Source organism: Antechinus flavipes, chromosome 6, assembly GCF_016432865.1.
Source record: "Antechinus flavipes isolate AdamAnt ecotype Samford, QLD, Australia chromosome 6, AdamAnt_v2, whole genome shotgun sequence".
NCBI lineage: Eukaryota > Metazoa > Chordata > Mammalia > Dasyuromorphia > Dasyuridae > Antechinus > Antechinus flavipes.
The window spans coordinates 149074479-149102179 of NC_067403.1; the positions used below are offsets into that span (position 1 = coordinate 149074479).

The window sequence follows — 27701 nt, forward strand, 5'->3', positions numbered from 1 at the left end:
ATTGGTTAGATCAGACTTAATTTGTGCAGAAAGTGTTTTGTAGTCTTGCTCATAAAGTTTCTGATTTTCCCTTGGCAGATAGATTCCTAAGTATTTTATACTATCAGTAGTTACTTTAAATGGAATTTCTCTTTTTAACTCTGACTGTTGGATTTTGTTAGTGATATATAAGAATGCTGATGACTTATGTGGGTTTATTTTGTATCCTGCAACTTTGCTAAAGTTGTGGATTATTTCTAAAAACTTTTTAATAGAATCTCTGGGGTTCTCTAAGTATACCATCATATCATCAGCAAAGAGTGATAATTTGGTTTCCTCATTGCCTATTCTAATTCCTTTAATGTCTTTCTCAACTCTTATCTAATACAATATTGAATAGTAACAGTGATAGTGGGCAACCTTGTTTTACTCCTGATCTTATTGGGAATTGTTGCAGTTTTTCCCCATTACATATGATGCTTACTGATGGTTTTAAATAGATGATACTGATTATTTTAAGGAAAAGTCCATTTATTCCTATACTCTCAAGCATTTCTTTTTCTGAAATGGGACTATTCAAGCAATTTACTTCCTCCCCTGTTAATCTGGGAAGCCTACATTTTTGGAGGTAGTCATCCATTTCATTTAGGTTATCAAATTTATTGGCATAAAATTGGGCAAAGTAACTCATTATTTCTCTAATTCCCTCTTCATTGGTAGAAAGTTCTCCCTTTTCATTTTTAAGACTACTAATTTGATTTTCCTCCCTCCTTTTTCTAATCAGATTTACCAAAGGCTTATCTATTTTATTGGTTTTTTCATAAAACCAATTCTTAGTTTTATTTGTAAGTTCAATAGCTTTTTTTACTTTCAAAATTATTAATTTCTTCTAATTTTAGAATTTCACATTTAGTATTTGATTGGGAATTTTTAATTTGGTCTTTTTCTAGCTTTTTTATTTCAAGCCCAATTCATTGATCTTCTCTTTCTCTATTTTATTCAAATAAGCCTCTAAGGATGTAAACTTTCCTCTTATTACTGCTTTGGTTGCATCCCACAAATTTTGGTATGATGTCTCATCATTGTCATTATCTTGAGTGAAATTATTGTGTCTATAATTTGCTGTTTCACCCAATCATTCTTTAAGAAGAGATTATTTAGTTTCCAATTACTTTTTGGTCTATTTATCCCTAACTTTTTGTTAAATGTAGTTTTTATTGCATTGTGATCTGAAAAGAAAGCATTTACTATTTCTGCTTTCCTGCATTTAATTTTGAGGTCTTTATGTCCTAATATATGGTCAATTTTTGTGTAGGTTCCATGGACTGCTAAGAAGAAAGTATACTCCTTTCTGTCACCATTCAGTTTTCTCCAGAGATCTATCATACCTAATTTTTCTAATATTCTATTTACCTCTTTAATTTCTTTCTTATTTGTTTTGTGGTTTGATTTGTCTAATTCTGAGAGTGCAAGGTTGAGATCTCCCACTATTACAGTTTTGCTGACTATTTCTTCTTGCAACTCTCTTAACTTCTCCTTTAGGAAGTTAGATGCTATACCACTTGGTGCATATATGTTTAGTATTGATATTGCTTCATTGTCTATGCTGTCCTTTAGCAAAATATAGTGCCCTTCCTCATCTCTTTTAATTAGGTCAATTTTTGCTTTTGCTTGATCTGAGATCAGGATGGCTACCTCTGCTTTTTTGGCTTCACCTGAAGCATAGTAGATTCTGCTCCAGCCTTTTACCTTTACTTTGCATGTATCACCCTGCTTCAAGTGTGTTTCCTGTAAATAATATATTGTAGGGTTCTGAAGGCTTTTAATCCAGTTCATTATCTGCCTCCACTTTATGTGGGAGGTTACCCCTTTCACATTTATGGTTAAAATTACTAATTCTGTATTTCCTGTCATCTTATTAACCCCATATTATGCTTTTCTCTTTCCTGTCCCACTTACCCCCCTCCCCAGTATTAAACTTGTGAGCATCTCTTGCCTCACACAGCCATCTCTCTTTAGCATTCCTCCCAACCTTAGAATCCTTCCCCTTTTCTTAAACTTTTCCCTTATAATTTCTGTATTCCCTTCTATGTAGCCTACTTCTTCCCTTTTTGCTTTTCCTCTCCCACTTTTCAATGAGGTGAGAGAAGTTTCTCTGTAAACCAAATATGTCTAATATTTTCTCCTTGAGCCAATTCTGATGAGAGTAAGATTCACACTATGTTCATCCCCCTCTCTTCTTTCCCTCATATATAGTAGGTTTCCTTTGCCTCTTTATGAGATGTAATACCTCCATTTCCCCCTTTTTCTGGTACAATTTTCTTTCCACATCCAGATCCTTTTTTTATATTATAATAGTAAAATCAAATTATACATGTGCTCTTTATGTACATAACAGAAATACAGTTCTCAAGAGTTCTTTTTACATTATTATGCTTCTCTTGAGTCCTTTATTTGGAAGTCAAACTTTTTGTTTAGCACTGGGTTTTTTCATCAGAAATAAATGGAATTCACCTATTTCATTGAATGTCCATCTTTTCCCCTGGAAGAACATGCTCATTTTGGCTGGATAAGTTATTCTTGGATTCATACCAAGTTCTTTGTCTTTTGGAATATCAGATTCCAGGCCCTTTGATCCTTTAATGTGGATGCCGCTAAATCCTGAGTAATCCTTTTTGTGGCTCCTCTGTACTTGAATTGTTTTTTTCTGGCTACTTGTAGTAATTTTTTTTCTTAGTCTGATCATTCTGGAATTTAGTTATAATATTTCTTGGAGTTTTGATTTGGGAATCTCTTTCAGTAGATGATTGATGAACTCTTTCAATGTCTATTTTCCCTTTTGTTTCTGTAACATCTGGGCAATTCTCTTTGATGATTTCATAAAAAATAGTGTCTAGGCATCATGATTTTCAGGGAGTCCAATAATCTTTAGACTATCTCTCCTAGATCTATTTTCCATGTCTGTTTTCCCAAGTAGGTATTTAACATTTTTTCTATTTTTTCTTTCTTTTCTTTTCTTTTTTTTTTTTTTTTTTTCTTTTTTTTTTTTTTTTTTGGTTTTGCTTAACTGATTTTTGGTGTCTCCTCAAATCATCCATTTCCATTTTTTCAATTCTGATTTTTAATGAATTATTTTCTTCATTTATGCTTTTATTTCTTTTTATAATTATCCAATTGAGTTTTTAAATGTATTATTTGGTTCTATGGAATTTTTTTCCATTTCTCCAATTTTATTTTTTAGAAAGCTATTTTCTTTTTCCAATTCACTAATTCTGTTTTTCAGGGAATTGATTTCTTTTTCCACTCTATCTTTTAATGAGTTACATGTCTTATTCAGACCCTCTTACAAAGCTTCCCTTTCCTTTTCCCATTTTTCTTCTAGCTGTCTTTTAAGAGCCTTTTTAATTTTTTAATTTCATTTATGAGAGCCTCATGTATTGGATTCCAGATCATATCCACCTTTGGATCTAGAGACAAACTGTTTGTAGTCTCCTCTTTCAGTATAGAAGCTATCTATAGTTAGAGCCTGCTTTGCCTTTTTACTCATTTTAACAAAACAAAACGAACAAAAAAAAAAGTTGCAGTCTGCTTTGGGGGCAATGTGGGATTACCAAGCTTCTTCAACAGACAACAGGAAGTAGCAGTGTGAAACAGCAGTGGGACAGCAGTGGCTGTGCTGGTATTAACAGTTGTGCTGAGATATTGTGGAGTCCCTCCCAGTGCTGCATGGGTGTGGTCAGGTCCAGAGGGACTCTAGCATTTTGGGGTTATATTCTTTACCCTTTGTGTTTATAGCTTCTTTGCTGATCTACTGGTTTAGCAGAGTAGCCCACACTATGGTAAAGTTCTCCCTGTGGCTTTTCTGCAAGCAAAGACTACACCCCACTCTCCTCTAGTCTGCTCAGTGAGCTGTTCTGTGCTCTCAGTGCATATCTGCCTGAGAATGTGCCTGGCCTAGCACTGGTCTGTCCCCATACACCAGTAAAAACAAACCTTTTCTGGGGAATTTCAAGATTATCTTCTGTTGGTAACGTGTTCTACTCCCAATATTCATGGGTTTTGACAGTCAAGAACTAATTCTGAGGCTAAGTTTTGTAAAAATATATTGAGGGTAAAGGAGAGCTCAGGAAGATGTGTGTGTCTTCTCCACCATCTTGGCTCCACCCAGTCCCATCAACGTTTATAACCAGATCAGAGGATTATAGCCTTAGTCTGAGAAGGGGCCTAAAAGCCATCTAAACCAAATCCTTCTTTTAAATTTGATATCTAATTAAATGATTTGAGTTCTTAGAGGAAGAAATAAGATGCATATCCAAATTCTCTAACTCTACTACAATAACTATCTTGGTGGTAAATAGTCTGTTACAGACATTATCACAGGAGTTAGGAATGGAAAGGAATATACCTTAGAAATAATCTATTTCAACATATTCACTTTACAAATAAGGAAACCATCAGAAGAGGCTAGCTAGCTTAAATAGGTATCAAGAAACAGACTAGTCTTTGAACTTTGAACTAGTCTTCAAACTCCACAAGTCTTTAATGGCCAGTCCTTTCTACCTAAAGGACAAAAGGGAGATATTGTTTTTCTCACTTACATATATTCCATAGTCTTGAGGTTTATGCATTTTCTAAATAGATGATATTTCATAATATTAATTTCCAACATTAAATAAGTTAAATGTTCTTTTTAAAAATTTATTTTAATACATATTGCTTTCTGTGAGGAAGCAATGAGAAAAATTAGAACAAAAGGGAAAAACCATAGGAGAGAAAAAAGTAGAAAAAAAGAAGTAAACATATCATGTGTTGATTTACATTCAAATTCCATAGTTCTTTTTCTAGATGTAGATGGCATGTTCTTTTTTCCTTTTTTTTTTTTTTTAATTATAACTTTTTATTGACAGAGCCCATGCCTGGGTAATTTTTTACAACATTATCCCTTGCACTCACTTCTGTTCCAACTTTTCTCCTCCCTCCCTTCACCCCCTCCCCCAGATGCCAAGCAATCCTATAAAAGTTAAATATGTCACAGTAAATGCTAGATTCAATATATGTATCCAGAACTGAACAGTTCTCTTGTTGCACAGGAAGAATTGGATTCAGAAGGTAAAAATAATCTGGGAAGAAAAACAAAAATGCAAGCAGTTTACATTCATTTCCCAGTGTTCTTTCTTTGGGTATAGCTACTTCTGTCCATCCTTGATCAATTGAAACTGAGTTAGATCTTTTTGTCAAAGAGATCTGCTTCCATCAGAATACATCCTCATACAGTATTGTTGTTGAAATATATAATGATCTCCTGGTTCTGCTCATTTCACTTAGCATCAGTTCATGTAAGTCTCGCAAATCCTCTCTGTATTCATCCTGTTGGTCATTTCTTACAGAACAATAATATTCCATAACATTTATATACCACAATTTACTCAACCATTCTCCAATTGATGGGCATCCATTCATTTTCCAGCTTCTAGCCCTTACAAACAAACAGGGCTGCCACAAACATTTTGGCACATATAGGTCCCTTTCCCTTTTTTAGTATCTCTTTGGGGTATAAGCCCAGTAGAAACACTCCTGGATCAAAGGGTATGCAGTTTGATAACTTTTTGAGCATAGTTCCAAATTGCTCTCCAGCATGGCTGGATGTATTCACAATCCCACCAACAATGTATCAGTGTCCCTGTTTTCCCACATCTCCTCCAACATTCCGCATTAGTAAATGGCATTTTGTCCAAAGTCTATTGGGATTGCTTTGGATCGCTGAAACACTGAGAAGAATCAGTTCTTTTCTGGATGATTATCACACATTATTACTGTTACAGTGTAAAATGTATTCCTGGTTCTGTTTGTTTCGCTAAGCATCAATTCATATAAATCTTTCCAAGAAAAAAGTTCATTATGGGTGTTTTTGAACACCCTCCCTTTCCCAGGTAATCCTTGAGTTTTGGGCAACCTGGATTCAATATTCTTGATTCAGTTTCCACTACCTGGAAATGTCATTGATTTTGATCCAGTGATTGAACCTTACTTTGGTTTGGGGGCTCTTTTTCTAAAGTGGTAACATGAGGTAGACATGACCCTTTGACATCTAATGCTAGCTAGCATTCATTCAAGCAAGAATGCCCACTGAATATAAGATTGCTGGAGGACATGGAGGTATTTATGGTGTACTCTCAGTAAGTGGCTCCCTATATCCCATAGAGACACATGAGATCTATGCTCTCATGAAACAGCTTATATTAGGTAGAATTTCATCTAGTCTAGGAAGCTATTGGAATGGATGGGAGTTCCAGCACAGGTACTTTATATACTTTACATAATTCATCTCCTAGACAAATCTAATTGTCTAGATATAGCTACTGTAGTTTGTCTGTATTAGCCATACATTTTTCAGTTGAAGTCATTCGGGTGAGCTTCCTGGGATGTTTATATTAATAAATTTAATGTCAAAATAAAAGGGATATAAAATGGAATTATGCACTGAATGTTTCATAGAGTAACTCTGGATCTGGTTTCTCCACACTCATGACTCAAAACAAATATTTTAATTAGTTTAGAAAGGAAAAAAAATCACGTCAAAAAAGAGAAGATAAAAGTTAAAATAACATGCATCAGACCTAATTACTCCCCAAAGTCAAGGTTCTCTTTCCCTTGACCCTATTTCAAAATTCAAAAAAGTCTTCCAATCAAGCAACTTTTTTTCAAATTAATTCCCAATCCAGAGGAATTGATAAAAGGAGGTCAGAACTGGTTCATCACCAGAAAGAATCCTTTTTTGTGATTTCAAATCTAGTCTCCAACATTTACTAGCTATGTAATCCTAGGCAACTTGTGTCTCAGTTCCTTATTTGTAAAACAAGCTTGAAAATGAAATGGCAAGTCACTCCAATATCTTTGCCAAGAAAACACCATATGAGGTCACAAAGAGTCATATGCGACTAAAGTAAATTAACAAACAACAATAGCAACAAAGTGAGAAATATTCCTATACTATATATTTTCTCAAGACATAGAAGAGTCAGTTGCAAATGTCATTATAACTATGGTTTATATCAAGTTGACCAGTTTCTTACAGATGCTATATTTCTATGTCAGTTTAATTCAATATTAACTGATTAATCATTTACTATATGCTGGATTACATTTTGTCATTATTGCCAGATTGCATCAAATTTTTCTATTGTTCTATATGAAGTCATTCCTGATACCAACTGCTTATATCCTCCTTCTTAGCCTGTCATTTATTTAAATACTTTAGATGTATTTTTACATTTATTATAAATATTAAAATATTACATTCTTATCCTACAAGTTTTATTCTATTTTCTCATGTAATTATTAGGTTCTACTACCCATGCCAACTTCTATAATTATATCAATCTGGGCATTTGTGTAAATGTCTGGTGCAGCTCTATTGACATTGAGATTGTGGTTCAGCCTCTACTCCAAACTCCAAGCCCAATTTAAGTTCATCTTTGAAGGAATCTATAACAATATTAAGCAAAATTAGAAAGTACATAACCTGGGTTTACTTATCTCTATGTTGAAGATTATGTATCAAGTTCTTCCTTGACATCCAATCCTAAATCATTAGTTACTCATAGGACCCTTCAAACTAATTGCCCCAGAGATATCACCAAGTAAACACAATCAAAACAGAATCTACCCCGCCCCATCAAACTCACCTTTTTTCCAAATGTACCTATTTCTGTTGAAGATATCACCATTCTTTACTCTCACACATTTGTAAATTTAATCTTATCCTTGACTCCTCTCTTCTTCATGCTACACATCCAATCAATTGCCAATCTGGCTATTTTCTCCTTCATATCATGACTCAGATTGACTGTGGCACTTATTCACATAAAAACCACCTTTGTTAAAGATCTCATCATCCCACCATGATTATTCCACTGACCTCCTAATTGGTTTTCTCTCACTTTAGTCTATTCTCTACCCTGCTACCAAAGTGGTTTTTCTTGAGTAAATCAGACTATGACACTTTTCCACCTATCAATTCCAATTAGCTCTTAGATAAAATATAAGTTCTGCTTAGTGTGTAAAATCCTCAATTTTTTTTTTAAATCCATCATGCCTTATTCTTTTGTGCTCCACTATCCAGCCAAATTTGCTTTCTCTTTGTTCTTCAAACAGGAATCATTCCCCAAATCTTTGTCTTTACTGATTGCCCCCCATACTTGTTATAAATTCTCTCCTCACTGCTGCCTCAGAGAATCCATTTCTCCCTTCAAAATGCAAATCCAAGCACCATGTTCTACATGAAACCTTTCCTGATACCAACTGCTAGTATCCTCCTCAAACTGAATTTTCTTAACTATTTTAAATATAGTTTTATATTTATACTATATCTATACATATATTACATAAATATATATAGGCATATGTGTATGTGCATATTTATTACATATTTGTCACCTCTCTAAAATTTATATTAATATTATATATACAAATATTACATAAATATGTATGCACATATATATATGTGTGTGTGTGCATACATGCACATGTCTGTATACATTTGTTGTTATCTTTCCCGTTAGAGTATAAACTTCTTTTTTTTTTTAATAACTTTTTATTCACAGAACCCATGCCAGGGTAATTTTTTACAACATTATCCCTTGCACTCACTTCTGTTCCGATTTTTCTCCTCCCTCTCTTCACTCCCTCCCCCAGGTGGCAAGCAGTCCTTTACATGTTAAATAGATTACAGTATATCCTAGATACAATATATGTGTGCAGAACCAAAAGTTCTCTTGTTGCCCAGGGAGAATTGGATTCAGAAGATATAAATAACCGGGTAAGAAATACAAAAATGCAAGCAGTTTATATTCATTTCCCAGTGTTCTTTCTTTGGGTGTAGCTGCTTCTGTCCATCCTTGATCAACTGAAACTGAATTAGCTCTCTTTATCGAAGAGATCCACTTCCATCAGAATACATCCTCATACAGTATCATTGTTGAGGTATATAATGATCTCCTGGTTCTGCTCATTTCACTTAGCATAAATTCATGTAAGTTAGAGAATAAACTTCTTAAGAATAAAGATTATTATTTCATCCAATGTATTTGTAACTCTAGAACACACAGTGTTCTGACACTTAGTAAAAGTTTGTTGATTAATACATTTACACCTTCATCTGTTCTGATCATCATTTGTATACATACCAGCCTGGTACAGAGGGAATAGTACCAGCTTTGGAATTAGAAAAACTAGATTAAAATTCTACTTCTGTTGTTTACTACCTGTACCTAAATTTCCTCATCTGTAAAATGAAATATGGCAGCTTCCAGATCTGAATCTATAATACTAAAGTATGATCCTATGTGTGTGTATTTATATGTATATATGTTTGTGTGTGTCTTTTATTCCACATATTTTTTACTGACATTCTCATTCTATTCTCCTGTTTCTCAGAATTTACAAGCTTAACATTTACCTTAATAATGAAATCCTCTATAAACCTAATATGTCCTTATTGGGGATTTTTGTTTGCTTGCTTTTTGTTTTTACTAAAATTCATTCTATTTGCTATGAGAGATCCTTAAAAAAGTACAAACCCACTCCCACTTTCTTCACTTCCAAAAAGCAGTCCAAAGGTCTCTAAGGTATCTGGATTTTACCATGTTTGAGGCTATGTTGGGAAGAACGTTGCCCATTTAAAAATCAATATCCTTCTCTAATCACATCTGTACTGAAATATTTATATAAATATACTTACATATACTTTTTATATTTCTGAGTAATAAAGAAGGGGAAAATGAATCAAAGTAACAAAATAGACATGAGGTAGCATCATTTACTGAGTTTACTTAACTCCTGGCATATGAGAGATGATTACATTCTGTGGTTTTAAGATGAAACACTATAGGAAAAAAACTTCCCATCAATTATTTTTATTCAGTGTTAAATTTGAGAAGGAAGCATCAATGATATATGTTAAGACAGACAGAAATAGACATCTGTGCTACTTCTGTAATAGGAAAAAAATCAGAGAGAAAAGAATTGGAATTCTTGCAAGAACAGGTTTTCTCTCTCAAGGTTATAAGAGCAATTATATTTCTTTGAGCAGCCGATGGAGAACTTCATCAAAATTAAAAGATTTCTTTGTAAAAAGACCTTTCAGCTTGTTTCTAGTAATAGATGGCAGAAGTTTGGAACATGTCTGTGGAAATATAAAAAAAAAAAAAAGAAAACCAAGTTGAGCAAAAGCTTTTCCCTAGTTTATTAAATTTATTTTCAATTTCTATAAAAACTCCAAATTCTATGGAACTAATTATTTTAGCATTAAACTTAATAATAACTGAAGATCCTAGTCATTTGTGCTTTTGGTATGTTGTCCTAATTCTCATGTTTTAACTAGAGGCTTTGAAAGTCAGTAAGAGTCTTGCAATCATTCTTTAAATGAACTATTATGCATTTGGCGACATAAGGGATCTTGAAGATCATCTAGACTAACCCTATCATATCACAGATAAGAAAATGATGGCACAGAGAAGGTGTCTTACTCAAGGCCATGAAAGCACAGTAACATATCCAAAATTTACACATGGGTCCCCTGACTTCAAATCCACTCATCTTTTTACTACACCATGATGGGCTGCATCGCTCAAATAAAAATTTGTAAAAGTTCCTACTGGGGAAAGAATTAACAAAACCAAACAAAAAACATGGTCTTGAGCTGGGCTGATCTCTGATTCCATATTATTGGGGAGGGGTTCCAGGATTGGGAAGTCCTAAAGGAAGGAAGGAGAGACCCTCAATAAATACTGAGAGAAACATTAATTTGAATCTACATATTAGTGGTCCCTAATATGAAGACCCTGAATTGTTGTTGTGTTACTCTCTCTGTGTTTCTCTGTCTCTGTATTTCTGTCTCCCTCTGTCTCTGTGTCTCTGTGTAGGTCTGTCTCTGTCTCTTTCTATCTTTGCTCTCTGTGTCTCTTTCTCCCGCTTTCTGTCTTTCTCTCTGTTTTTCTCTCTGTCTCTTTTTCTCTTCTCTCCCTTCTGTTTCTGTATTTCTGTCACGTTCTTTCTCTCTCTCCCTCTCTTTGTCTCTCTGTCTCTCAGTCTCTATGTCTTTTTGTCTCTTTCTATCTCTGTTTTTTTTCCTCTCTCTGTTTCTCTCTCCTTCCCCTTCCTCCCCCCCCCCCCCCACGCCTCCTACAGGCAGTTTCATATTATTTTATGGAGAACTCTTTTTACTGCCTGAAGTCATAGGAGTGTACTGAAGGCTTCTCATCTTTCACTGGATTCCTCTTGTATGATCCTCAAAGTACAATGAAAATTGAATTAACTCATGGTTTATTTACATTTACTTGGATTGTTTTATTATTAGAAATCACTTTGCTAACATGATCACACTTTCTGGGCCCCAAAAGCTTGAAAGCTAGGAAATATATTAGTTCTACTTGGGGAACAAATGTGGGAAATTACTTGCCCATAGGCTCCCCATGGCAGAAAGTTAAGTTGCCTTTACAAGATGTTCTACTGAATTAAACTATTGACCTTACCTATCTGTATTCATCAATAATATTTTCCTTTCCTATGGATATGTAATGACCAATAAGTTGAATTGCCCACAAGTACCATAAGGAATCTTTTCTAGAGTGAATTCTCTAGTAACGTGTTCCAGAAGTAAGATATTCTCAATGTCTCTTACCTGAAACATAAATACACCCACACACATTTTCTCAAAATAATTAAAGGAAACTACATAATATTATAATGTAGAATATACATTACTGAGGTGGGACAGAGCCAAGATAGCCAAGGAAAGACAATAACTCAGATGAATATTACCAGTTTCCCCTCCAAACAACTTTAAAATAATGCCCCAAAACAAATTTTGGAGTATCAGAACAAACAGTAGAACAAAGCAAAACAATTTCCAATCTAAAACAACTTAGATAATTGTTAGGAAAATTCTATTTCACTGGAGAGACAATGAATAGCAGTTCAACATAGGCCGCATCATGGAAAACCAGCACCAGGCTTTGGAAGTAATTGAATCAGAGCTTCCAGAGCTCTCAGATCACATATGGTAAAGGGGTGTACAACAGATGAGAAGGAGAATACAAGGGACACTTTGGTGGCACTCAATGCAGAATTCCATTGCACTGCCCATAATTCTTTCTGAGTTGCAATCTCAGAAGCGGGGCAGAACTAGTACTCAAGAGTAGGTGGCTGCAGGGCTTCTGGGATCCTGGTAATAATTCCAAGGCAAAAAATATACTTATAACTGCTTACAATCCAGAGATCAGGCCAGGAGATCAATGAGCACACCTATTTTTAGATCATACCACCTTGGAAGAACTGAAAACAGGTAATTCCAGAAGTGGCTCTAGAAAAACCTAATGCTTGAGATAGTCACACAACAGAAACAGAGACTAATTATAACATAAAGTTAAAAGTCATAAAATAGGTTGTAAAATGAGCAAAACTTAGCAAAAAGGATTACAGGGGGCGGAGCCAAGATGGTGGAGCAGGCACACACGACTCTCTAAGCTCCTCTCATTACCCTCATAACCAAATATTTAATCCAGCCTCAAAAATAACTCTTCACTGCTTAAATTCATGAAGATAAGAAGCACTACAACTTAACAGCCGATCCGGAAGCTCGCCAGGAAAGGTTTGTCCTGAGGGGCCAGGAACAGACTAGCACAGGCAGTGAGAGGCTGGCGTCCTGAACAGACCGGGAGGGGGGGGTGGGTGGGGGTGGGGGGGGGGGGGGTGATCTCTTTGGCTAGAGAAGCTATAGAGACCACTCTGCTATAGGCTAACTGCTCTACCTTGATTACAAAGCAGTAAACTGGCAGAGAAGTTAAAGCCTAAAACAGAGGGTCCTCTAAAAAACGCCAGAACCTAACGAGATCTGGCTGTAACCCCTCAAACCCGGAAGTGACTCAGGCAGGCTTTACTGCAGCCCTGTGGCCACATCCAGCATTCGAGGCTTTTGCGGGGGCAGTTACTAATCTGCACGACAGTGGGACACAGCCTGGGCAGCTATAATTGGCAGTGTGGGGGGCTCGGCCTGGGGCAATAGAACTTCCCCAGCTGACTGCACTTCCCCAGGCAGACACTTCCTGTCCCTGCAAATCCATTCATTGCTCAGTTGCTAATACCCACAGCCCCAGGGCAGGGTTTGGCTTGGGAAGTGAAACTCTCACTGCTAAGTGTCTAGCCCCAGGGCAGTCATTATCTCACACAGCTGAGGTTCTTTGAAAGGCACTTTCCCAGCCCGGCCCTGCAGGCCTGAGTTACTTTCAGGTGGGGAACTCTTTCCCAGAGCACTCCAGTACCTCCCTGCTTTTTGTAGCCGGTTGGCAGGACAGCTACCAGTCCATACACCTTTCACTGCTCTGCAGAGGAAGCTAGTAACCTCCCGGCTCTGAAGGCAGACCCTACAGGCTTTAACAAAATGAGTAAAAAAATCAAAAGAACGATTGATAGTTTCTACTCAGAAAGAGAACAGCTTTTCAACCCTGAAGAGACTAATAGCAGACAGTCTCCAGACGATTGTTGGTCTCCAATACAAAAGGCTCTCCTAGAAGAGACTATTCAAAACCTTAAAAGAGAGCTAGAAGAAAAATGGGGAAAGGAAAGAGAAGCTATGCAAAAGAGTACAGAAAAGGCACATAACTCATTAAAAGAAAAATTTGATAAAGTGGAAAAAGAAAACAACTTCCTGAAATGTGAATTGGAAAAGGTAAAAAACAGAGTTTGCGAATTGGAAAAAGAAAATGACTCACTAAAAAAAAAAATTAGTGAAATGGAAAAAAATTCCATAGAGCAAAACAACTCAATTGGACATATACAAAAAGAAGTAAAAAAAGCTAATGAAGAAAATAACTCACTAAAAATTAGAACTGAACAAATAGAAATGACTGATTCATTGAGACATCAAGAATCAGTCAAGCAAAACCAAAAAAATGAAAGATTGGAAAAAAATGTCAAATATTTACTGGGAAAAACACAGATCTGGAAAATAGATCTAGGAGAGATAACCTGAGGATCATCGGACTACTCGAAAATTATGATGAAAAAAAGAGCCTAGATACTATTTTACAGGAAATCATCAAAGAGAACTGCCCAGAAGTAATAGAACCAGAAGGGAAAATAGGCGTTGAAAGAATTCATCGAACACCTTCTGAAAAAGACCCTAAAATAAAGACTCCAAGGAATATTGTGGCCAAACTTCAGAATTTCCAGACTAAAGAAAAAATTTTACAAGCAGCCAGGAAAAAAACAGTTCAAATACCGAGATGCCACAATAAGGGTCACGCAAGATCTGGCTGCCTCAACATTAAAGGATCGAAGGGCCTGGAATCAGATATTCTGAAAGGCAAAAGAACTTGGAATGCAGCCAAGAATAAACTATCCAGCTAAGCTGAGTATTTTTTTCCACGGAAGAAGATGGATATTTAATGAAATAGAGGAATTCCATCTGTTTCTAAGGAAAAAAACAGACTTAAACAAAAAATTTGATCTTCAACAACAGGAATCAAGAGAAGTAGAAAAAGGTAAAAGGAACTCTTGAGAACTGTATTTCTGTTGTGAATATACATAAAAATCATATGTATAATTTGATTTTACCGATATAACATAAAAAAGGGAAGTAGAAATGGAAAGGGAAATGGAAAGGGGATAGTGCCAGAAAAAGGGAAGAAGGGAGATAAAAAGAGGGAAACTACATGCGACAATGAGGCAGAGGAAACCTATCATATATGAGGGAACTTAGAGAGGAGGAGGAACATTGTGTGAATCCTACTCTCATCAGAATTGGCTCAAAGAGGAAACAATTGACATATTTGTTTTACACAGATTCTTCTCTCACTTCATTAAAAAGTGGGAGAGGAAAAGGGAGAAGGAAAAAGAGTAATAAGGGAAGGGTACAAGAAAGGGGAAGGGATTCCAAGGGAGGAGGGAGGGATACTAAAGAGGAAGAGCTGTGCGATGTTAGTGGGATCAATAGGGAAGAAGGGAAGGAGGGCAAGAAAAAGAAAAGTATAATCTGGGGATATTAGGATGGCAGGAAATGCAGAATTGGTTATTTTAACCACAAATGTGAATGGGATGAACTCTCCCATAAAGAGGAGGCGGATAGCAGACTGGATCAAAAGTCAGAACCCTACAATCTGTTGTTTACAGGAAACACATTTAAAACAGGGAGATACATATAGACTAAAGGTAAAAGGCTGGAGCAGAATCTATTATGCTTCAGTCACGTTGTGATAGAATTTGTCATTAAACCATGGAACCAGCCCTGATATGGTGTTGATTAGCCCCAACACTGCCTGTCCCAATTCCCACAAAAGCAAAACAGAAGCTATGGTATAGTTCCCAGATGCTTTTTGGAAATATTATCATTTAATATCTACTGATTCTAAGACCCTGCAGACAATAAATGGGATTATAAATGGAAGATAAATGGGAGTCTGAAGCACTCAAAATATATAATAAATGATTTATAATAAGGACAATATGACATGAGCCTACAGGGAATAATATATATAATATAATTAATTATAATTAATTAATTATAAATTAAATGATTTATAGCTTACCCATGTTCATACAACTAGTAAATATTTGAGATAGGATTTTTAAATTTAAGTTAATTTCAAATTTCAATATAATATTTATTTTTCTATATACATGTAAATATGGTTTTCAGCATTCATTTTGTAAGGTTTTGAGTTGCATTTTTTTCTCTTTTCCTTACTTACCACACCTTTCCCAAGACAACAGCAGTCTGATATAGGTTCTATATTATAATTGTTTTAAACATATTTGTTTCTATATTAGTCATGGTGGGAAAGAATAATTACAACAAAAAGAAAAAAACCATGAAAAAGAAAAAGCTAGGAAACAAACAAAAAAGGTGGAAAATAGGATCCTGTGATTCACATTCAGTCTCCATGGTTTGCTCTCTGGATGCAGATAGCATTTTCTTTCCCAAATCTACTGGAATTGTTTTGGATCACTGTATTGCCGAGAAGAGATAAGTGTATCATAGTTGATCACCAGATAATCTTGCCGTATTTGTGTGTGTACTGTATTAACTGGTTATTTGCACATCACTCAGCATCAATTCATATAGGTATTGCAGGCTTTTCTGAAATCAACCTGCTCATCATGTCTTAAAAAGTCAAAAAAGCAGGGGTAGCCATCCTTATCTCAGATCCAGCAAAAGCAAAGATTGATCTAATTAAAAGAGATAAGGAAGGAAACTATATCTTGCTTAAGGGTACTATAGAGAATGAAGCAATATCAGTATTAAACATATATGCACCAAGTGGTATTGCATCTAACTTCCTTAAAGAGAAGCTAAGAGAGTTGCGAGAAGAAATAGACAGCAAAACTATAATAGTGGGAGATCTCAATCTTGCACTCTCAGATTTAGATAAATCAAATCACAAAACAAATAAGAAAGAAATTAAAGAGATAAATAGAATATTAGAAAAATTAGGTATGATAGATCTCTGGAGAAAACTGAATGGTGACAGAAAGGAGTATACTTTCTTCTCAGCAGTTCATGGAACCTACACAAAAATTGACCATATATTAGGACATAAAGACCTCAACATTAAATGCAGTAAGACAGAAATAGTAAATGCTTTTTTTTCAGATCACAACGCAATAAAAACTACATTTAACAAAAAGTTAGGTGTAAATAGACCAAAAAGTAATTGGAAACTAAATAATCTCATCTTAAAGAATGATTGGGTGAAACAGCAAATTATAGACACAATTAATAATTTCACTCAAGATAATGACAATAATGGGACATCATATCAAAATTTATGGGATGCAGCCAAAGCAGTAATAAGGGGAAATTTTATATCCTTAGAGGCTTACTTGAATAAAATAGAAAAAGAGAAGATCAATGAATTGGGCCTAGAACTTAAAAAGCTAGAAAAAGACCAAATTAAAAATCCCCAATCAATTACTAAACTTGAAATTCTAAAATTAAAAGGAGAAATTAATAATATAGAAAGTAAAAAAAACTATTGAACTAATAAATAAAACTAAGAGTTGGTTTTATGAAAAAACCAATAAAATTGATAAACCTTTGGTAAATCTGATTAGAAAAAGGAGAGAGGGAAATCAAATTGGCAGTCTTAAAAATGAAAAAGGAGAACTTACCACTGATGAAGAGGAAATTAAAGAAATAATAAGGGGTTACTTTGCCCAACTTTATGCCAATAAATTTGATAACCTAAATGAAATGGATGACTACTTCCAAAAATATAGGCTTCCCAGATTATCAGAGGAGGAAGTAAATTGATTAAATAGTCCCATTTCAGAAAAAGAAATAGAACAAGCTATTAATCAACTCCCTAAAAAAAAAATCCCCAGGACCAGATGGATTTACATGTGAATTCTACCAAACATTCAAAGAACAATTAGCCCCAATGCTTTATAAACTATTTGAAAAAATAGGGAATGAAGGAGTCCTACCAAACTCCTTTTATGACACAGACATGGTACTGATACTTAAACCAGGTAGGTTGAAAACAGAGAAAGAAAATTATAGACCAATCTCCCTAATGAATATTGATGCTAAAATCTTAAATAAGATATTAGCAAAAAGACTACAGAAAATCATCCCCAGGATAATACATCATGATCAAGTAGGATTTATACCAGGAATGCAGGGCTGGTTCAATATTAGGAAAACTGTCAATATAATTGGCCATATTAATAATCAAATTAACAAAAACCATATGATCATCTCAATAGATGCAGAAAAAGCATTTGATAAAATCCAACATCCATTCCTATTAAAAACTCTTGAGAGTATAGGAATAAATGGACTTTTCCTTAAAATAATCAGTAGCATCTATTTAAAAACAGCAGTAAGCATTATATGTAACGGGGACAAACTGCAACCATTCCCAATAAGATCAGGAATAAAACAAGGTTGCCCACTATCACTGTTACTATTTAATATTGTATTAGAAATGCTAGCTTTGGCAATAAGAGTTGAGAAAGAGATTAAAGGAATAAGAATAGGCAATGAGGAAACCAAATTATCACTCTTTGCTGATGATATGATGGTATACTTAGAAAACCCCAGAGATTCTACCAAAAAGTTATTAGAAACGATCTACACCTGCAGCAAAGTTGCAGGATATAAAATAAACCCACATAAGTCATCAGCATTCTTATATATCACTAACAAAACCCAACAGTTAGAGATACAAAAAGAAATTCCATTTAAAGTAACTACTGATTGTATAAAATATTTAGGAATCTATCTGCCAAGGGAAAATCAGAAACTTTATGAGCAAAACTACAAAACACTTTCCACACAAATTAAGTCTGATCTAACCAACTGGAAAAATATTAAATGCTCTTGGATTGGGCGAGCAAATATAATAAAGATGACAATACTACCTAAATTAATCTACTTATTTAGCGCTATACCAATCAGACTCCCAAAAAACTACTTTGATGAATTAGAAAAAATAACAACAAAGTTCATATGGAAAAACAAAAGGTCAAGAATTTCAAGGGAATTAATGAAAAAAAATCAAATGAAGGTGGCCTAGCTGTACCAGATCTAAAATTATATTATAAAGCAGCAGTTACTAAAACCATCTGGTATTGGCTAAGAAATAGACTAGTTGATCAATGGAATAGGTTAGCTTCAAAGGACAAAACAGCCAATAACTTTAATAATCTAGTGTTTGACAAACCCAAAGACACCAGTTTCTGGGATAAGAATGCATTATTTGACAAAAATTGCTGGGAAAATTGGAAATCAGTATGGCAGAAACTAGGCATTGACCCACACTTAACATCATACACCAAGATAAGGTCAAAATGGGTTCATGACCTAGGCATAAAGAATGAGATGATAAATAAATTGGAAGAGCATAGGATAGTTTACCTGTCAGACCTGTGGAAGAGGGAGGAATTTATGACCAAAGAAGAACTAGAGATCACTATTGACCACAACATAGAAAATTTTGATTATATCAAATTGAAAAGTTTTTGTACAAACGAAACAAATGCAAACAAGATTAGAAGGGAAACAATAAACTGGGGAAAACATTTTTACAATCAAAGGTTCTGATAAAGGCCTCATTTCCAAAATATATAGAGAACTGACCCTAATCTATAAGAAATCAAACCATTCTCCAATTGATAAATGGTCAAAGGATATGAACAGACAATTCTCAGACGAAGAAATTGAAACTATTTATAGACATATGAAAATATGCTCCAAATCATTATTAATCAGAGAAATGCAAATTAAGACAACTCTGAGATACCACTACACACCTGTCAGATTGGCTAGAATGACAGGGAAAGATAATGGGGAATGTTGGAGGGGATGTGGGAAAACAGGGACACTGATACATTGTTGGTGGAATTGTGAACACATCCAGCCATTCTGGAGAGCAATTTGGAACTATGCTCAAAAAGTTATCAAGCTGTGCATACCCTTTGATCCAGCAGTGTTTCTACTGGGCTTATACCCCAAAGAGATACTAAAGAAAGGAAAGGGACCAGTATGTGCCAAAATGTTTGTGGCAGCCCTGTTTGTAGTGGCTAGAAGCTGGAAAATGAAAGGATGTCCATCAATTGGAGAATGGTTGAGTAAATTGTGGTATATGAACGTTATGGAACGTTCTGTAAGGAACGACCAGCAGGATGAATACAGAGAGGACTGGCGAGACTTACATGAACTGATGCTGAGTGAAATGAGCAGAACTAGGAGATCATTATATACCTCAACAATGATACTGTTTGAGGATGTATTCTGATGGAAGTGGACCTCTTTGATAAAGAGAGCCTTAATTGATCAAAGATGGGCAGAAGCAGCTACACCCAGAGAAAGAACACTGGAAATGAATATAAACTGCTTGCATTTATGTTTTTCCTCCCGGGTTATTTATACCTTCTGAATTCAATTCTCCCTGTGCAACAAGAAAACTGTTTGGTTCTGCACACATATATTGTATCTAGGATATACTGCAACCCATTCAACATGTAAAGGACTCTTGCCATCTGGGGAGAAGGGGTGGAGGGAGAGAGGGGAAAAATCGAAACAGAAATGAATGCAAGGGATAATGCTGTAAAAAATTACCCTGGCATGCATTCTATCAATAAAAAATTATTAAAAAAAAAAACACACACAGCAAAAAGAACCTGACTTCAGAAAGTTATTGAAATGACAAGGGAAGAATCAACATCTTGGTAAAGGAGGCCCAATAAGTGCTGAATAAATTAATTACTTAAAACATAGAATAGGCCAAAAGGCAAAAAATCCACCAAAGAGAACTCCTTAAAAAGTATAATTGATTAAATGGAAAAGCACGTACTCAATGAAGAAAATAATTCCATAAAAATGGATAAAAACAGATAAGTGGAACCTAATGACTCTATGAAACATCAAGAAACTACAAAACAAAGGCAAAAGTATGAAAAAACAGAATAAAATATGAATTGTATCATTGGAAAAATAAGTGATCCAGAAAATATATTAAGGAGAGATCATTTAAAAATTACTAGACCATCAGGAAGCCATGGTCAGAGAGAGACAGACAAACATGTACACACACAGAGACAAAGACAGAGAAAGAAACACATACACACAGAGAGGAAGAAAGACAGAGACAGAGAAAAGAGAAACAGAGAGAGAAACAGAGAGAGACACAGAGAGCCAGACAGAGAGGTCTAATATCCTAGAATTAGAGGGTAAAATAGAAATTAAAAGAATCTACCAATCACTTCCTGAAAGAGATTCCCAGATTAATACTCCCAGGAATATTATAGCCAAATTCCAGAGCTTCAAGGTCAAAGGGAAAATATTGCATCAGAAAGAAACAATTCAATTCTTGTGAAACTATTGTGAATAACATAAGATTTGGCAGCTTTTATATTATTAAAGTAATAGAAGACTTGAAATATAGCTTTCTGGAGAAAAAAGGAACTAGGATTACAACCAAGAATAACCTATTCTGAAAAATGAAATGATTAGAGATGAATAGAAAATTTGACTACCATATGTAAAACAAAAGAAAAGCATTAAAAGGTAAATAAGAAAGAGAAATCATAAATGATGCAATAAGATTAAATTGTTTATATTCCTAGATGGCAAGATTATGTTCATAACTCCTAAGAACTTTCTTGTTATTAGATAACTTAAACTGTGTATAGAGAGAGGGCATGGTTGTGAGTTGAATATGACAGATGATATCTAATACAGTGAAATTTTGGGGTGAAAAAGGGATAAACTGAGAAAATGGGGTAAAGAAAGATAGAATGGGATAGACTCTCATATAAAAGAAATATAAAAAACAATTTTTTACAGTAGAGGGGAATATTAGAGGAAAGGCAGACAGTGCTTGAATCTTATTCTCATCAGAATTTTTTTTCAAAAAGGGAATAACAGACACAATCAGTTAGGTTTAGAAATCTATCTTACTCTTACCTGGGAAGTATGAGGGAAATAGTATTGGAAAGAGGGAGTGATAAAACAGAAGGAATATTAGGGGAAGTAGTGGTCAGAAGCAAAATACTTTTGAGAAAGGACTAGGTTGAAGGATAGAGATAAGGATAAACAGGGAAAATAAAATGACAAGAAATATACAGTAATCATAACTGTGAAAAAATTTATAAGTCTCTGATAAAGGCCTTATTTCTCAAATATATAATTGTCAAAATTTTGAGAATACAAGTCATTTATCAACATATAAATAGATAAAAGATATGAACAGTTTTCAGATGAAGAAATCAATGCTATTTATAGTTATATGGGAAGGGGGTGGGGGAAAGATACTAAATCACTATTGATTAGAGAACTGCAAATTAAAACAGCTCTGAGATACCAACTCATACCTATTAGATTGGTCAATATAACAAAAAAAAAAAAAGGAGAGTAGCAAATTTTGAATAGGATATGGAAAAATTGGGACATCGGAGCACCATTAGTGAGGTTGTGAACTAATCCAACTATTCTAGACAATTTGGAACTATTCCCAAAAAGCTACAAAATTGTGCAAATCCTTTGAGAAAGCAATACCATTATTAGGTATGTATCCTGAAGAAGTAAAAAAAATAAGGAAAAGTAGATATATAGAGAAAAATATTTATAGAAGCCCTTTTGTGGTCACAAAGAATTGGAAACTAATGGGATGATGGCCATTACTTGGGGAATGGCTAAATAAGTTGTAGTATATGATTGTGACAGAAAATGTTTGTGCTATGTGAACAGGATGCTTTCAGAAAGACTTGGAAAGATTTGCCTGAACTGATGCAAGTTGAAGTGAGCAAAACCAGGAAAATACTATACATAGTAATAGCAATATAACACAATCATTAACTGTGAATAGCTTAGCTATTTTCAGAAATACAGTGATAAAACACAATTTCAAAGGATTTTTTATAAAATATTCTACCATTTTGCCAGAGAAAGAACTGATAGAGTTTGAATGTAGATAAGATCATACTTTTTTTTCCCCAAACTTTATTTTTCTTTATTTTTGTCTGATTTTTCTTTTATAATATAATGAACATGGAAATGCACTTTAAATTTATTGCCTTTGCAATAAAGGGGGAGGGAATTTCAAACTCATTTTTAAATGAATGTTAAAAATTGTCTTTACATGTAATTATAAGAAAATTAAAAATTTTCTACTTTTAAATTTACTGATTGTGAATAGAAAGGAAAGATAAATGCTGACAGTTTGGTACCAATATAAACACTTGTATTTAAATTAAACTGTGTCAAACTTTAGTACTATCTTTATTTATATTATTTTATCTGTATATATTTTTATGATTCTTCTCTTTGTATCATTCATGCACATCTCATGCTTCTCTGAATTCTTATTTGTCATTTCTTGTGGTGTAATAATATTCAATTCCATTAATGGATAGAAACATGCAGCCATTTCCCAGACATTGGGTAATTTATTTTTATTTTATTAGTAATAATGCTTCTTTTAACATTCTTGTGCATTGTCTTCTGTATAAACTACTGAACTGAATTTCCTTTTCTTGTTAATTATATCTCCTTGGGTTACAAATTCAGCAGTGGAAGCTCTGGGTCAAAATTCATGAATGATTTTAAATATTTTTTCATTGTTCCAAATCATTTTGCAGAAAATTTACACTAAATCATAGCTCTACCAGTACTGAATGACCCTTACAATGTTATCATCTTTTACTAATCTCATGAGTGAGAAAGGTGTTTTCATTCATGTTACTCTCATTAGTGATTTTAGAAATTTGTTTTCATTGAATTTTATTTTTGATAGTTTACGTTTCTTTTCTGAAAATTATTTGTGAAGGTTCCTTTCTTACTTATTGGGGAATGGCCCTTAATAACATCTTGTAGATTTGTGTCATTTCCCAATAGATATTGGTTAACACACTAATAATATTCAAGGTTATAATTGACTTATTTTCTTCATCAAATCTTATTATATTTTGTCTTTTAAAAAAAAAGTCTACCTACATTTTGCATTGTTTAATATAATATGGGCCCCCCCTCCCATCTCCTGATATGTGGGGTGGGGGGAAGAAAGTCCTAGGAAGATCCTTCAGTCCAACCACCTATTTATTCTTCCTGGAAAGATTCAACTGGATCAATGACTGATGAAGGACTAGTCAAAAAAATAGGTGGAAATGAATGAGGCTGTGTGTCAGGAACCAGAAGCAGTTTTTAAATGTTCATCTGTCCAGGATACTGTGCCAAATGAGTTTGACAGAAGCTATTTCTGGCCTCTTGAGTATGGTTATACTAACAATAAGAGCTGCCATTTGTCCAACTTGTTCTTCAGTGCAATTCCAATAAACTGCACCTTTGCATATGAAATACAAAAAGAAAGAATTCTTTTAGTCTGTCAGTTAGATATCTGTGAATTAATATAAGCCTCATTACTGGGGTGTTAAAATACATATACATAAATATGAAGCCAATGTAAAGGTATAAAATAGGTATTTCAAAAGGGAGAAAAAGTACTAACAAAGAGGAGCATTTAGAAATATCTTAAATAGAAGGTAGGTCTTGCAGGAAATTGAGGCTTCTATTGAACTAAGGTGAGGAAAAAGTTCATTCTTAGCATAGGGAAAAGGGAGACTATCTCTGCAAAGATACAGAAGTTTAAGATAGAATAGCATATATGAAAAAAGCACTAGTAGACCAGTTTGACTGAAGCAGGAAATATGGCAAGAGCAACAATTTTTTAAAATCTGGAAACAAGAGTTTAACAATCTGTCTGAGGATTTTGCATTTTATTGCATGAGGAAATAAGTAGTCACTGAAGATTTTTTAGTCATGAAGTGATATGGTCAGCTCTGTGCTTTGAGAATATCAATTTTACTACGGCATGGAGGCAGATAAGTGAAGCCAAAATCATAATTATACCCTAAGGCAGAAGGTTATGAGATGAATAAAGATATGGCATATAAGGGAAGTTTTGAATATAGAACTGACACCATGCAGGCAACTGATAGAGTATGGGGATTCAAGAATATAAAAAAAGTTTATCAAATTTACCAAACTACATTAGGATGAAATTACCTTTATCAAAAATAGAGAAGTTGGAGGTATAATGACTTTTTTAATGTTGAGTTTGAGGTACCTTTAAGATACTCAGGTTGAACTATCCTGCAGGACTGGGTTTAAAAGATGGCTATGATATGATATGATACGATATATACATACATATATACAAAAAGAAAAAGTGAGAGAATATGAGTGTTGAGTTACATGCATTAGAAAAAAAATGCTGACTCTAAATATTTGAAGGGATATCCTGGGAAACAGGGATTAGATTAGTTCTCTCAGAAATAACTAGAAGTAATTAAGAGAAGAGACATATTTAGACTTTATATAAAGAAAAACTTCTTAATAATCAGAACTATCTACCATAGATTGGTTTGACATTCAACATCTTTTTCTTGGTCATTCTGAATTTTAAAAAATCTAAGATGACTCTTGGTAAGAATATGTATATATATGTATGTATATGTTTAAATAGATTTATATTTGGAATTCAATATACACATGTTCTTTGTTTAAAGGCAAAAAAACGAAATTGTCCAAAAATAGAATGGTCAGCTTGGTGAAAACAATGAATCCCTGCCTCATTGGTAATCTTCACTTTCCAGGTACAATGTAGAGAGGATTCTTATTGGTTTAAAGATTGAACTAGATGGCATCTGAAATCTTAGTAGCTCTGAAATTCTAGAGTTCTATAACTTTTTACTTGTTTGATTTAAGGGCACCATGCTTCATGAAAGATGTAGAATTCCAGGAAGTGTTTGAATAGTATGTGAGTGTGTGTGTATATGTGCGCGCACGTGCTGTGTGTGTGTGTGATAAAGAGACAGAAAGATGGAGACAGAGGGACAGAGACAGAGAAACATAAAAAAGAAAGGAGACAAAACTTAAATAGGTAATGACAACTTGAATATGATACATAAGGCAGAAGAATTTTGGAAAAAATAGTTGTGGGGGATTCAAATGATTAGAATTTGGTTTTCTATTCATGGAAATTTTATAAGGGAGATGCATGGTCATATGACAAAATTTCCTAGCAACAGAATTACATGGCTACTTAAGACAAGGGTGAATGCCCTAATTATGGTAAGCAATAAGACAATTTTGATGGTAGATAAAGAAAAAGACAAGTTTCATTAGAGATGTAATCCTTTTGTTTTGGAGGGGGAAAGATATAGGAGGGTAGCATAATAATAGTAGACAACTGACAGGTTGAAGGAAGAACAACAAAAGGTAAAGAGAATAGAAAAGAAAACATAACTTAAGATGATGAAGAAGGAAAAAGAAATAAGAATTAAAATATCATTTAGCATGTGTACTAAGCATTTTACAAATATTATCTTATATAATCCACACAACAATGCTGAGAGATAAGTGCTATTATTATCCTCATTTTACAGTTGATGAAAATAAGATAAACAGAAGTAAAATGAGTTGTCCAGTACCACATAGTAAGAATCTAATGCCAGATTTGAAGTTGTTATTTGTCCTTCATTCTCAACAAGGGCCATGACATCATAGAAGTGATGCCAAGATATGCAATTGAATTGGATTTCAGTGAGAGAGGGCTGGGCAAGGTCACCTACCTCAGTTTTCCCTCCAGAGCCATCTGGGTCCAGTGGCCAGATATAAGTCAGGATGACTGGAGAAGGCCCTGGATGCAATAGGTGTCCAAGACTCCAAACCCTGGCACCCTATCCACTGTACCAACAGCTGACTCTATTCCTTTATATATTTCCCCCCAGAGCTGGCAAAGAAATAAGGTTACAATTTCTAATCCTCTTCTATTACTAGAAAGGGGGTTAAAATACTTATGTTTTCCTAGCATATTCCTAGCACAGTCCCTGGTATATGTGGTAGGAGCATAATAAATATTTTTAAAATTAAATTTTAATTCCATATCATTTTGTAAGCTACAAGATATTACATCTTTGACTCTCCCTTCCTTGACATTTTATTAGCTGCCAAATTTTATAGATTCTATCCTCAAAATGTCATTCATATCTGTCACCTCTCCTTCACATGGTCACCACTTTAAGTCAATAGAACATCATTTCAACCTGTACTATTGCAATAATTACTTAATTGTACTTTAGTTTTCCAATCTCCTCTCTCCAATACATCAGCCCTCCAGCTGCCAAAATTATATTTCTTAAGGATATCTGATCATGTCATTATATTCCTCAAGTACATTCAGTAGCTCCCTATGGTTTCTAGGATAAAATATAAATTATTCAATTTGGCTCCAGCCTACCTTCTTTCACATTAATTCATTTAACACTCAACACTTTAAGAAACTGACTTTCTTGCTATTTCCTAGACTCAGCATTCATTCCATCTCCCACTGTCATGTTTTTGAAGCTTTTTCTGTTCCTTTTAGCTAATACTCTTCCTCTTCCTAAATTACCATGTTTATAATATATGTATGCATATTTCTATTTCTATTTAGTTATTAATCTACATATACTTATCTCTTTTTATATTGTTGCTCCCCAGTAGAATTCTCCCCCTGAATGAAAGAATAGCTTTCTTATATTTTTGCATTCTCACAGGACACAAAAGAGGCAGCTAGGTTGAACAGGAATAGGTAAGAAATCAGGAAGACGAATTCAAACTAGACTCGGGCACTTTGTAGTACTGTGATCTAGGGCAAGTCATTAAACTTGAGCCTCTGTTTGCCTCAGTTTCCTCAATAATAAAATGGAAACAATAGTAGAATTTAATGTCTAGGGATGCTGTAAAGATGGAATGAAATATCTGTAAAGCATGGTGCTTGGCACAAAGTAAATACTCAATAAATGATTGTTTTCTTTTTCTCCTGGAACACTACTTATAGAAGATGCTTAATATATGCTTTGTGGGTTGAATGAGATTAGAAGCTATTAAATGATATGAAGTATGAGCTATTCCTACCACAAGTAATTTCTTACTACCTCCACCCAACCCTTAACCAAAGGTGAAATTCCTCATTTAAAAATACACATTCTAGTATGACTCTGGATATGAAACAATTTTTCAAATGAAGGAATAAAAATGATTAACAATCATATGAGGGAAGTTCCAAATCACTAATAATAAAGTAAACTAAACACTTCATACCCAACTAATTGGCAAAGATGATATAAAACAGAAATAATGATTACTGGAGGATTATGGAAAGAGAGGCCCACATACACTG

At 34.3% G+C, this 27701-nt stretch overlaps 1 protein-coding gene across 2 annotated transcripts in view; it reads right to left on the reverse strand.

Moving 5' to 3' along the window:
• Positions 1 to 27701, reverse strand: part of STPG2 (sperm tail PG-rich repeat containing 2) — a 686155-nt gene that overhangs the window by 63433 nt on the left and 595021 nt on the right. The window contains exon 14 of one of the 2 annotated variants that reach the window (XM_051967543.1): positions 9878 to 10162. The exons of the other annotated variant lie outside the window; for it this stretch is intronic. Within the exon in view, the coding sequence (XP_051823503.1) occupies position 10162 (1 nt within the window). The 3' untranslated portion in view covers positions 9878 to 10161. Of the gene's footprint in view, positions 1 to 9877; positions 10163 to 27701 lie in introns of those variants that run through there. 2 annotated transcript variants of the gene reach the window in all.